The sequence below is a fragment of the Miniopterus schreibersii genome (genome assembly GCF_964146895.1).
Source record: "Miniopterus schreibersii genome assembly, chromosome: 6".
Lineage (NCBI taxonomy): Eukaryota > Metazoa > Chordata > Mammalia > Chiroptera > Miniopteridae > Miniopterus > Miniopterus schreibersii.
Window position 1 is genome coordinate 12,222,867 of NC_138107.1, and position 12,720 is coordinate 12,235,586.

The following is a 12,720-nucleotide window of genomic DNA, read 5'->3' on the forward strand; positions in this document are numbered from 1 at the left end:
AAAACCTGGATAACCTCGTATTTATTTTATACAGCTTTTCTAGTTCTTTTATATTTTCTTAACATTTATCTCTTTAATCCATTGAGAATCTACCCTCTTCTACCTCCCCCCACCCCTCTTTCCCTCTGGTAGTCACCACGCTGTCGTCTGTGTCTATGAGGTTTTGGGGGGGGGGGTGCTTTTCTTGTTTTCGCTTAATTCTTTCACCTTTTTAACTGAGTCGTTCAACCCCCTCGCCTCTGACAGCTGTCAGTCTGTTCCCTATGAGTCTATTTCGATTTTGTGTTAGTTTGTTGGTTCGATTCCACATGAGTGAAACCAGACGGTGCTTGCCTTTCTCTGACTGGCCTTTTTCACTTGGCATAGTGCCCTCCGGGTCCCTCCCTGTCCATCTTCTTGGTGGACGAAGCATTTTGGAGTATTGCCTTCTGCTCATGTTTTGAGCTGCTGAGTCATCTGTTTTTGCCATTTTAATTGGGTCTGATTTTTCCCCAACTTCTAGGAATTCCTCAGTTTCTGGTGTGCTGGTTACAGCCTTTCTTATTTTCAATATTAGGATCTATTTTTAAGTCATTTCTATCTCATTTTAAGATATCTGGAGTGAGAGGAGAGGAAGGCCGGCGGAATTCGTCCACTGTCTTGCTCAGTTTCCCCTACACATTTGTTCAAGGACTTGGGTTTGGGCACAAGAGGAAATACATTGGGACCTGTAGGCAGCGCAGAGGCGAGAAACAGAAGACGTGAGGAATCGTGGTGTCCGCCTGAGGTGGGTGAGAGCGCAGGGGCATCCGAGGGAGCAGCAGGGCAGAGGCGCGGGAAGGGGCCGAGCGGGCCTGTGGGGGAAGCAGGTGGCAGAGTCCTCGGCACCGGGCGGGAGGGTCACCACAGGCGACCTCGGGACCTGCGGGCTGCCTCCAACAGCCTTGGGCCCTGGCCTTTCTGCCAAGGCTGTGCTGTTCCACGGCCAGGGCGGCTCCTACGGCAGGAAGGGGGAGGAGAAGAGCATCCACCCCGGATCCATGGCTGAAGCTAAACGCATTCAAGGGTCCTGGGGCCCAGGCTGGGTGGGCACAATCAGGAGCCCCCCTCGCTGCTGTCCCCACGTCGTCTTTTACCCTGAGGAGGAAGGAAGAGCAGGAAACAAACAAATTAATGTGAGTCCCTTCCCCACCATCTTTCCTTGCCCTTCCCCCTGCCATGTCCTTGTCACCCCGTCCTCCGGTCCCCCTCCCTTCTCCCTTTCACCTACTTCCAGCCAGGCCCCTTCCTGTCCCTTAACCCTGCTCCCAGGCCCACTCCCTCCTCTTAGGACAGAGAAGGAGGCAGAGCCTGCGATGGGGGCTCTGGGGCTAAGGTCCATTTCTTTTGCATGGGAGCAGATAACATCCGAGTGAAAGACAGAAACAATGTATATTGAGATTAGACTGTTATCGTTTTCCCCTCCTCTGTGGTCTCTGGGTCCCCCTCTTGGCCATCTTTCCTGGGCAGAAGCTGTCCCAGCTCCGTTGCCCCCACGCCCCAGTCACACCCAGCTCACTCACCCTGCGCCCAGTGCCTGTAGCTCAGGAGGAAGAACAAGACTGACAGCACCAGGCCCTTGGCCACAAGGAGTCCACACAGCACAGCCACCAGGAATATGGGGGCAGCCCAACAGGGGGACAGAGGGAAACTTGATATCCTGGTGGGAGGAGAGAGAGAGAGAGTGGGCTTGGGCTGGATATCAGCTGCTCCTATAGTGTCCCCGAACCAGGTACCCTGTGGCTGGAACTTGTTTGTATGTATAGGGACCACCCTGAACTGACTGTGTAGGGACGATGCATTCAGGAGAAGGGGACAGGGTTACAGGGGTGTCTGGGCTTGTGAGGAGACCCAGTCATAGGGAACCCAGGAGTCTTGGATGGAGAGAAAGGCTGGCTCCAGGCAGAGGCAGGGGTCAGAGCCCAGGGGCATAGGAAGAATACCAGCTTAGAAAGGACACGGCTGCCAGGCTGGCTCAGGGCAGGAGGCTCCTGAGGCCAGAAAGAAAGGCAGATTTGGGGGGTGAGGGGTGAGAGAAGGAACCAGAATCAGAGCTAGGCAGACCAGGTGTGGGGGCCACACAGGGGGGCCGGGGAGGACTCTCAGGTCCCAGTAGCAGGAACCTGGGCCTTTGCCCTGTCTCTGTCCTGAGTGACTGGGGGACAGTTCTGGACCAGCCGGCCCCATGAAACCTCTGGGCCTCCTTCCTGCCCTGTGATGTCTTGGATAGTCCCTCCGCTGCTTTGCCAATGCTAAGAGCCTCCCCCTCATGTCTGTGGGGCCAGCAGGGAGGAGGAATGACTGTGACTGTCTGCACTCGCACTGGAGTTCCTATGAGCCACATCCCCGAGGACACCAGCACTTCACAGTGTCCTCACTTTGCTGGTTGAAGATGCACAAACTGGCACTTCATGGTTGTTTTCATTGAGTTTCTTTGATTACTAACAAGTAATCAAACATCCCTTGGGCGCCTTTTGGATTTCCTCTTCTGTAAGCCACCTTTCACATGCTTTACCCAACTTTCTCTTGTTGGGTAGCATAGCTCCTTATATGTTATAGATTGTGTTGCCATGGCAGTTTTAGACAGTTTCAGTAAACTTTTCCTGGCTTGTCATCTGCTCAATAACTTTTCCCTTAGTGTTGTTTCTTGACTAGAATCCTTCAATTTTGATGTAATCAAATCAATTATATATATATATATATATATATATATATATATATATATATATATATATATCTCCTTATGATTTGTGCTTTTGAAACTTTGTATAAGAAGTCCTTCCTCATGCCTAGGTCACACAGCTATTCATCTGCAGTTTCTTTCTATTAATTTAATGATTTTATTTTTCATATATATATATATATCTTGACTCCATCTGGAGTTCATCTTTGTATTTAGTGTTAAGTAGGGATCCTGTTTTTTTGGTTGGTTGTATTTTTTACTGTGCTCTGTCCATTTTCTTAAGGACATCTACCAAGTAGTAGGCACTGTGACCCCTGATTCCTGGTGCTTCCTTACAGAAGGTATGTTGCTGTATATCCAGGCATCTGTCCCGAACTCCTTAGCCTGTCCCCTTGTTCAGTCATCAGTTCTTGCAGCAGCACCACTGTTACCAGTTGTATTATTTAATACATCTTAATATTTGGCAAGACAAGTCCTCTCTTCTTATTTTTGTATTTTCATGGTTGACATAGCTATTCATGCAGGCTTATTTTTCCATATAATTGTACAGTAAGTTTATCAAGTTCTTTAAATAATAATTAAACTGAAATTGTGTTTGGGATTATATTTAGAGACTTAATTTGGGAAAAACTGACATCTTTATAGTATTATTGTCTCATTCAATATCATAAATTATTTCTATTTATTGAGACCATCCATATCATTAATTGGATTCTAAAGTTTTCTCCAAAAAGGTCTTGGTTAAATGAATTCTTCCTAGATATGATATAGATTTTATTGCTATTATGAATTGTACCTTATTTTGATTAGGTTTTCTAACTTATTATTTCTAGTGGAGATAAATTACTTTTCACTTATGTCATTTGATCTTGTATTTAGAAATCTTGCTAAACTCTCTCATGAGACCTAATAGTTTATGGATTCTGTTTGTTTCTTTCTAGGTAAATGACAGTTTTTGAAATTTTTCCTGTTTAATCTTCTTTCTTCTCATCAGTTTTCCTTTTCCTATAGCCTTGGCCTGGACCTCTGACACTATCTTAAGCATTAGTGGCGGCTGTGAAAATCCATAATTCGGATTTACATTTTTCCATTATGTAATACTTAGAGTAGTCATTGCTATACAGTCCTAACTAAGTTATTTCTTTCTATTTCTAAGTTATTAAGGACTTTTTCTTATAATAATAAATGTGTTAAACTTTTCCAAGTGCTATTTCTGCAGCAGTTGATTTTTTCCTGTAGTTTATTAATTTGATTTATTTTCATAGGCAGATTTTCTGAAGTTAAACAACCCTTTTGGTCCTGAGATAAACCCCCATGACCATAACATACACTTTTTAAACATACTCTTGACTTCAATTAGCTAATATTTATTTTCCTCTTTTACTCTATGTTAATCAGAGAAATTAACCTATAATTTAATTTTATTGTATGCTCCTTCACTGGTTTTGAGACTAAGAGGACATTTAAAATGAACTGGGCAACACGTCACAAAGGAAAGAACAGAAGAAATCTCCAGAAAAGGAACTAAATGAAATAGAACCAAGCAAGCTACTAGATACAGAGTTCATATGGTTATAAGGATGCTCAAGGACATTAGTAAGACTATTAAGAAAACAAGTAAGACCATCGATGACATAATAAAGTACCAATCAGAAGTGAAGGCTACATGAACTGGAATGAAGAATAATTTACAGCAGTAGAGGATGCTGAAAATCAAATCAGCAATTTGGAACATGAGGAAACAAAAAACACCCAACCAGAAGAGCAAAAAGAAAAAAGAATCCAGAAATATGAACGTAGTTTAAGGAGTCTCTGGGACAACTTCAAACAGCCCAACATTCGTATTATTTGGGTGCCAGAAGGAGAAGAAAGAGAGCAAGAAATTGAAAACCTATTTGAAAAAATAATCGCAGAAAACTTCCCCTACTTGGGGAAAGAAATCGACTTACAAGTCCAGGAAGCACAGAGAGTCCCAAACAAGAGGAACTCAAAGAGGCCCACAGCAAGACACATCATAATTAAAATGCCAAAGGTTAAAGACAAAGAGAGAATCTTAAAAGCAGCAAGAGAAGAACAGTTAGTTACCTACAAGGGAGCACCCATGAGACTGTCAGCTGATTTCTCAACAGAAACCTTGCAGGCCAGAAGGAAGAGCAAGAAATATTCAAAGTGGCGGAAAACAAGAACCTACAACCAGGATTACTCTACCCAGCAAGGCTATCATTTAGAATTGAAGGTCAGATAAAGAGCTTCTCAGACAAGGAAAAGCTAAAGGAGTTCATTACCACCAGACAAACACTACTGGAAATGTTGAAGGGTCTTCTTTAAGAAGAAGCTAATGAACAAAAGAATCTGACAAACTAAATAGATCTAGAGACATTGACACATGCAACAGATGATCATATTTCAGAAGGAAGAGGGAAAAGGGGTGGAGGGTGGGAAGAGATTAACCAAAGAAGTTATATGCATATATGCATAACCCATGGACACAGACAATAAGGGGGTGAAGGCCTGGGGAGGGGGTGGGAGCGAGGTGGAGGCAGTCAATGGGGAGGATAAATGAGACACCTGTAATACTTTCAACAATAAAGATAAATTTAAAAATAAAAATTAAAAAAGAATAAAAATAAATTTAAAAAAATAAAATGAACTGGGCAGCTTTTGCTTCTTTTTTACTTTCTGCAACATCTTGTGTAAAATATGAATCAAATGAGAGCTTGCAGCTGGCAAACACATGGAGGGGCTGAGATGGTGTCTGCCAGGAGGGGGCATGGAAGCTGTGCTCCTCCCTGCCTCCCACATCTCCCCCTATGCATCTCTTCCACTTGGCTCTTCCTGACCTCCATCCTTTATAGCAAACCTTGAAAGGAACTTACAGGCTTTCCCTGCTAAAACCTCAATTTGTGTTTTAGAAAAGCAGAAAGAAATACTGTGAAAGGTTGAGATAACATAAATCATCCAAATCTAAGGCAAACAAAATGAACAGTTTTAGTACTTGTATAGGAAAAGGACATGTTCTTGTAGACATTAGAGTATCAGGGCTTGAAGCAGTTAAAAATGTCTCTACCCAAGAAAGACAAACACCATGTGATCTCACTTATATGTGGAATCTAAAGAACTTAATAAACTGATGAACAGAATAGATTCAATGACATGGAAGCATGGATCAGACTGATGGATCTCAGAGGGAAGGGAGGTGGGGGGGAGAGATTACCCAAAGAATTTATATGCATATATGCACAACCCAAGGACACAGACAATGGTGTGGCGAGGGACGGGGGAGAGGGGTGGAAAGGGTGGAAGGGGTCAATGGGGAGAAAAAGGAACGTCTGTAATATTTTGAACAATTAAAAAAAAGAATATTTCAATTAGCTTTCAAATAAAATGCAAAATATCAGCAGAAATTGGTCACAGTAAGCTACAATATTTTACACAATTATGAGTATGTCACATTTATTTGCATTTCCAAATATATATTTTTGCTCAAAATAGTAATCCAATATTTTGTTTGACCTTTCACAGCATTGCTTTCAAACAGTAGAATATTTTGGTTGTCATTTGAAAGGGAACTATTAATATATATTTAGCAATATTGCATATCAATATGGGGGGATGTATATAGTAGGATAAATATTTCTCAGATATAGTCAGCCTGTGAAACTAAAAATATAAAAAGGGGGAATTTTGTTAATATTTCTTATCTGTGCTTTTTTCCTATTTATGACTTCTCTACATTGCATTTTTGCACTATGTGTTATGATCTATATTACATTGGTCTTTTCCCTTCTTTCTCCCTTTTTGTGTTTGTTTGCTTGTACTGTGATATATTTTTTTGTCTCCAATAAACAATGTTTTAATTGTGTCTCTAAAAAAAAAAAAAAATGTCTCTGCCCAGAAGCCAAACAGCTATTGTTAACCCTCCACCACCGAGTGTATAAATACTACGAGAAATGGGCGATTGACAAATCAACTGCAGTATCTACAAAGGGTTGTCTCAAAGGCTTTATGGGAGCAAAGATTTTCCTGGCCTTTTCAGCAGCCTGTGGGTGCCATGAAACGAAAGCCGCTTGATCATTGTACCATTAATTTAAAAAATAAAAAATAAAAACAATGGATCTAACTACAATTAAGAAGCACTAGGGCCCATCCGGGCGTGGCTCAGCAGTTGAGCATCGACCTGGGATCCAGTCGATCGGGGTTCGATTCCCAGTCAGGGCACATGCCCGGGTTGTGGGCTTGATCAATGACTCTCTCATCATTGATGTTTCTATCTCTCTCTCTCTCCCTCTCCTTTCCTTTCTCTGAAATCAATAAAGATATATTTTTTTAAAAAAATAAAAAAAGAAGCACTCGGAACATAAACATCACGTGCAGGCTGCAGAATGTATAGGAGACCTCAACACCATGTTCTCAAACTGCTGTTTCTACAACAAGCCCGGAGACGACATCGTTCCTACGGCACCAGCTCTAGAGAAGTTGTTTAAACGGAACTATTACGGATGCACAAGAGGAGCAAGCTGTGGGTGGTACGGAAAGAACAGAGAAAGGCGCTCAGCAGAATGTGGCCCTTTCTTCTGTTAGAGAGAAACAGCCGCCTAAAGAAAGCATCGGGAAAAGCATTCGAGCAGCGAGTGCGCCCCCTGTATTTCCCCGAAAGGCTGTTTCCCCTTTCACTGTGGCCCTGGGTGCCGCACCCCGCGCTTCCTCGCGGGCCAGCGGGTCACAAAGGCTCGAGAGGAAAGCAGAAGTAACGCCTGCAACTGCGATTGCTAAGGCACGTGGGGGGTCTTCCCAGCACTTACAGGGGGGAAATGCAGCAAAAATGCCACCTACAAAAGAAACTGTGCTGAAGGATGTTTTGCCAGATTCTCAGCAACAAAAGTAAGTTGCAAGCAACCGAACAATGGATGCGCTGTAGTGAGATTCTTAAAGAAATGCTCGCAGAGCAGCGCTTTTCATGTGCATGGCCCTTTAATAATCCTGTGGGTGTCAGGGCATTGGGACCCCACAACTACTGTGATATTGTGAAAAGCCTGATGGCTCTAGGAGCTATCAAGAGAAAGATGGACAACCAAGAATATAAGAAAGGGTGTGAATTTACTGCACATGTCAGATTAATGTTCATGAATTGCTATGAATACAGGCCTCCAGATCGTGAAGTCGTGACAACGGCAAGAATACTCCAGGATGTTTCTAAAATGCATTTTGCAAAGATTCAGATGAACCTGCGCAGAGTGCGCCTGTTAGTAACCCCGAAACAGATACCACAAAATCCCTTGGTAGGGCCGGCGGTGCGAAGCTTGCTCGGAAGGGGACTCTCCTGCGCTTCTGGGGAGGGACCAGTCCAGCTCCTGCAAAGCTTCGGGGGCAGCTTAAAGCTACTCAACAAGCACAGGTTCTGTCCCAAGCACCTTTCCATATGCTAAAGAAAAGGAAGAGCTGTCTAGAAGGGAGAGAAAAGGTTAATGATAGAGATGAAAATCCAAGAAAAAAGTTTCAGCAAGTGAAATTAAAGAAGAACTCCAAGAGCAATGAGCCAAGGAGGAAAGGACCAGGGTTGGCTCTGAAACCTGAGGAGGGAGACAGCGCTGAGCCGGGGAACGGTGGCGAGAAAAGGCGGCTAAGTTCGGATATAAATACACTCCCCGGGGGTAAACTTGGGAAAGTCTTTCACACAGTGCCCGCAGGAGAGCCTTCCCTGAGAAATACCAGGCCTGATGAGATACACAGGCTTGGGGACACTGAAAGCAGCAGCTCTGAGAGCTGGAAAGCACGTTGCTGCGTGTCTAAGGAAAAGACCAAGAGAGCCTCATGGTGAGATCATGAAGCCCAAGGAAGAACGAAACAGGAGCTGGAAAAGCGATTACTGGATGCCAATAATCAGCTGAATTCCAGAAAACGTCAAATCTGAGAAAACCATCACCCAAGGCTGCTGTTGGAAGTGGTTCCTGGCGGAGTGAGAGCAGCAGCCCGCAGCAGCTCATCAGAGCCTGAAAGGAGCAGCAGTGACTCCAGTTCTTCAAGCAGCAGGGACTCCGGTCAGGTTAGTGTCCCCTTAACTGCACCCCTGGCTGTGGGAAAGGTTTTTTCTTGTAACCTTGAGACATAATTTGAAGAAATGTTTGTTACTTATCCAGAACATATGGCTTGGATGCCACACATTATTTAATTGCATGTTGATGATCTCACTATTTTCCGTAAGAGATACTGTATAAAATTAAACTTTATGTTATACATAAGTGACTTATAAGTTTACTGAAGGTGGGATAGTCTCTTAGTATATAATACCAGATTGGATCTTTTTTTTTTTTTTTTTTAAATATATCTTTATTGATTTCAGAGAGAGGAAAGGAGAGGGAGAGAGAGATAGAAACATCAATGATGAGAGAGTCATTGATCAAGCCCACAACCCGGGCATGTGCCCCGACCGGGAATGGAACCCTGATCGCCTGGATCCCAGGTCGACGCTCAACCGCTGAGCCACGCCCGGCCAGGCCCAGATTGGATCTTAATACCAGAAAATACCAAGTAAGAGAAAGCTTATCTTCTGTTTATAAAAGATTATTTGAGGACATCTTTCCCTTTACTCTCCATGATATATCAGATCACTCAAATGTTACAAAGCATGTCCCATTGTGACAATATATTCTCAATCAAACAATCATTTTGAATTAAGAAACCAGTCATCCTAGAAACTGTGTCAAGCAGATTTTTTCACTTCTGTATTTCCTTCACTATAGAATATTATCTTCCATTTATAGAAAATTGTACTTTAAATTCAGACTCTCAGTTATGCTAAAGTACCATATGGCCTTATATAGTTTATTATCAACTATATGAAACTTAACTCACTCATGTTTTCTTGCTGTTCTTCTGTTGATGGTTATGTAGCTGACAAGTAACCTCTACTCCAAGGACAGGACGTGGCAGTGGCAAATTCAGAATGTAGAACGCTTTCGTGCCTAAAATTTTGCTTTATGTTCAATGAGACGTTTGTTTGTCATAAAATTCATTTCTCTTTCTTAAAGACATCTCACACAGAATATCGTCACGGCAGGTGTTGCTGCCATTTGTAAGAACCTCGCCCTTATTGCAGCCAGGCAGTCAGGGGCCCCGCGCTCTGTTCTCACTTTTGGTTCTGTTTAGTTGGCATTTATGGGGTGCTGATGGCTGCGTTTTGTTTATACATTTCTAAAGTATATGGGGGTAAACATTTTTTTGTTACAATAAACAGAACTTTTAATTTTGGAATTAAAAGTTGGGAATTTGTCATGTGAGAAAAAAGTTTAATTTAAGGTTCTGATTATACATTATTTCCTTATATTTGAATTTTAAGCATAAAATAATGCTGGAAAAACTCTAAGCTGCATTTACTAGTTTAAATTGTAATTGCCATTTCTAATTTTATCTAATAAAGAATTTGTGTCCTAATAAAAATAAATAAAATGAATCAAATGTTTCTTAAAAGATTGGTGTTACCTATAAAATCATCTGGGTCGTGAAGTTTCTGTGAGGATGAGTCTTTATCTAACATTCCAGTTGCTTTAATATTTATCAGCCTATTCCAATCTATTTTTTCCTGTGCTAATCTTGACGTTTTATTTTTTTTTAGAGTATTTGTTCAGGATTTATTTATTTAAAGCGTCTTTGTAGAGTGTGTGGCTGTTTTCTTTTCCTTCACTTTGGTGGTGTTTTGTATCTTGGATGCTCTGTCTTGTTAGAAACAGGTCTACCTCATTAAACTTTTCAAAGAAAGAATTATGAGTTTTCTTCATCTCCACTTTTTCAATCCTTTTGGATGATTTTAGACCCTCACCATTATGATTTTTCTCTCTTCTATGTCTCAGGCTTGTTCTGTTGCTCCCTTTCTGTCCTCTTGAGTGCTTAGCTCATTTATTTTTAACTCTTCATGTTTCTGACAAATGTATTTCATTCCAGAAACCCATGTCTATCTTTTCTATAGTTCCTCCAAAGTTAACAACCAGCACCATCCTCCCCATGTCTCTCTCCCCAGCTCTGATCTGAGCGCTGGGGGCTTCTCTATAGCACTCTGTGCCTCAACTGTCTTAGAAGACTCCTTGGATTTCCTCTCCGTGGCTCTGAGGCTGCATGAGCCATCTGACCACCCCTTCCCAGGACCCTCCCTCCTGGTGAGGCCCCTGTCCTACCTGTGTTCAGATCCATTGAAGGAAAGCAGACCAGAGGTCCCCTCTGGAGAAGTGACCAGAACTGAGAAGGGCACAAAGAAAACAATGGCTGCTCAGGAGACCAGACTACAGAGTGGGATTGACTCCCAAAACCTTGAGAGGAAGTAGAGAGGGGACAACACCTTAGGGCCCTTCAGACCAGGGGTAACTGGGGCTTGGGATCATAACAACCAACTGAAGTCCAGGCTGGCACTGGGCCCAAAGGGAGGAGTCTCTCCCTGAGCCGGTAGGAAGTGAGGAGCAGAGCTGGGACATGCAGGTACAGGGTCTTTCAGGACAGACTTGCCTTTTGGGATACCCAGCCCATCCATGGCTGTCTTTGTGATCAGATCAGATGGTGCGCATGTTCCTCCCTGGGTCTTAAGCCTAGCAAGCCCAGAATCCAGCTTCCCACCAGCCCAGGTCCCAGGGGCTCACCCCCAGAGGTTACCGGGCTACCTGGCCACCCTCTTTCCCTCCCCGCACTGAGACCTTAGGCCTACCTGTACTTTCCAGCAGCCAGGTAGTTGTCCACACAGGAGAAGTGGTCAGGGCTAAAGAGAAAAGAAAGTAGACAATGACTCTCCAGAGGCCAGAAGACACAACCGGGTCTGATCCCAAAGCTTAGAGAGGAAGTAGGAGACCAGAGATAGTCCCTCAGGTCCCTTAGGCCAGAGTGACCTGTGCCTAAAGTCTGCACACCAGAGGTTTTGGGGGGGGGGGGGGGTGAGAAAGAGACAGAGAGACAGAGAAAAAGTGAGTCAAAGGGAGACGCTGGGCTCCTGTCTAGTGAGCCCTACGCATCTCTTCCCACCAGCTGGGGCCGGAATGGGCGGAGTGGAGCAAAGGCGACAGCCCTGCGCTGGAGACAGGGGCCTGGATCCCCTTGGACATCTGGAGTGGGAGCGATGGAGCCACAGGAAGGGGGTGAGTGGTGTTTCACTTAGGCCCTGGGAGGGAAGGGCCATTTCCTCAAGAAAGGAGCTCACCTGGAGACACCAGCAGGCTGATGTTTCTGAAAATAGTGATCAGGTTTCTGGAAGAGTTGTAGCTTCCACACCAGTAGAGCCCCGAGTCTTCCTCCCTCAGCTGAGTCATGTTGATGGTGAAGAAACCAGCATCTGGGGCGTCCCAGATCGTGTATCGAGAGTCCTGAGCTGCTGTTCCAGGCTTGGAGCTGATGACTAACAGAGTACAGCGATTTGGAGACATCTCCCGACACCAGGTTTTCTTCCTGTAGGGTCCTTCCTTGGGAGGGTACCGGCATCGGACGGAGAGTGTCTGTCCCGCCACTTCATGAAGCTCCTCAGGCACTATGTCTCCCTGGGAACCTGGAGAAGCCCTCATGTCAGAGCCCTAGCTGGACCCATCCACCCTGTCACGGGGCTGGGGGAGGGAAGAGGGACCGACTTCTGATGCCCGCACCCAGGAAATGGTCCCCAAAGCCAGCCTTCTGGCCACAGAGCCACCCTGCTCCCTGCCCCAGCTCTCTCCTTCACTCCCTGCGTCTCACCTGAGGCCAGGAACACCAGCAGGACAGGTGGCAGGAGCAGGCACAGGGCTCCCCAGGCCATGCCACCCCCAAACTGTTTCTGATGGTGGAGGACAGAAGGAAAGGGAGGCCTCTGGGGAGAGGGAACCCGAAGCTGGGCCTAAGTCTGCCCCAGCAGAATTCTGGGCTGGGAGAACTGAGAGAGGCTTGGTTGGGGAAGTGGTTGGCCTGAGAGGCAGGCTCCATGGGCAGGGAGGAGGGAGGGACAGCCAGGCTCTTTCTTTGAGGAAGGAAAACTTAAAATTCAGAAGTATGATTCCCTCTTGAAAAGGAAAATCTGC

General features: G+C 44.5%; 1 protein-coding gene across 1 annotated transcript; it reads right to left on the reverse strand.

The window, feature by feature from the left end:
• On the reverse strand, positions 1-12,573 carry LOC308558844 (trem-like transcript 4 protein). The gene is made up of 6 exons (XM_081140819.1): positions 12,401-12,573; positions 11,877-12,218; positions 11,391-11,441; positions 10,870-10,930; positions 1,542-1,678; positions 1-1,116 (listed from the first exon to the last, which is right to left on the reverse strand). The coding sequence occupies exons 1-6, from the start codon at positions 12,459-12,461 to the stop codon at positions 1,112-1,114; spliced, it is 657 nt and encodes a 218-aa protein (XP_080996945.1). The 5' UTR covers positions 12,462-12,573; the 3' UTR covers positions 1-1,111.
• Between the last annotated feature and the right edge of the window lie 147 nt (positions 12,574-12,720).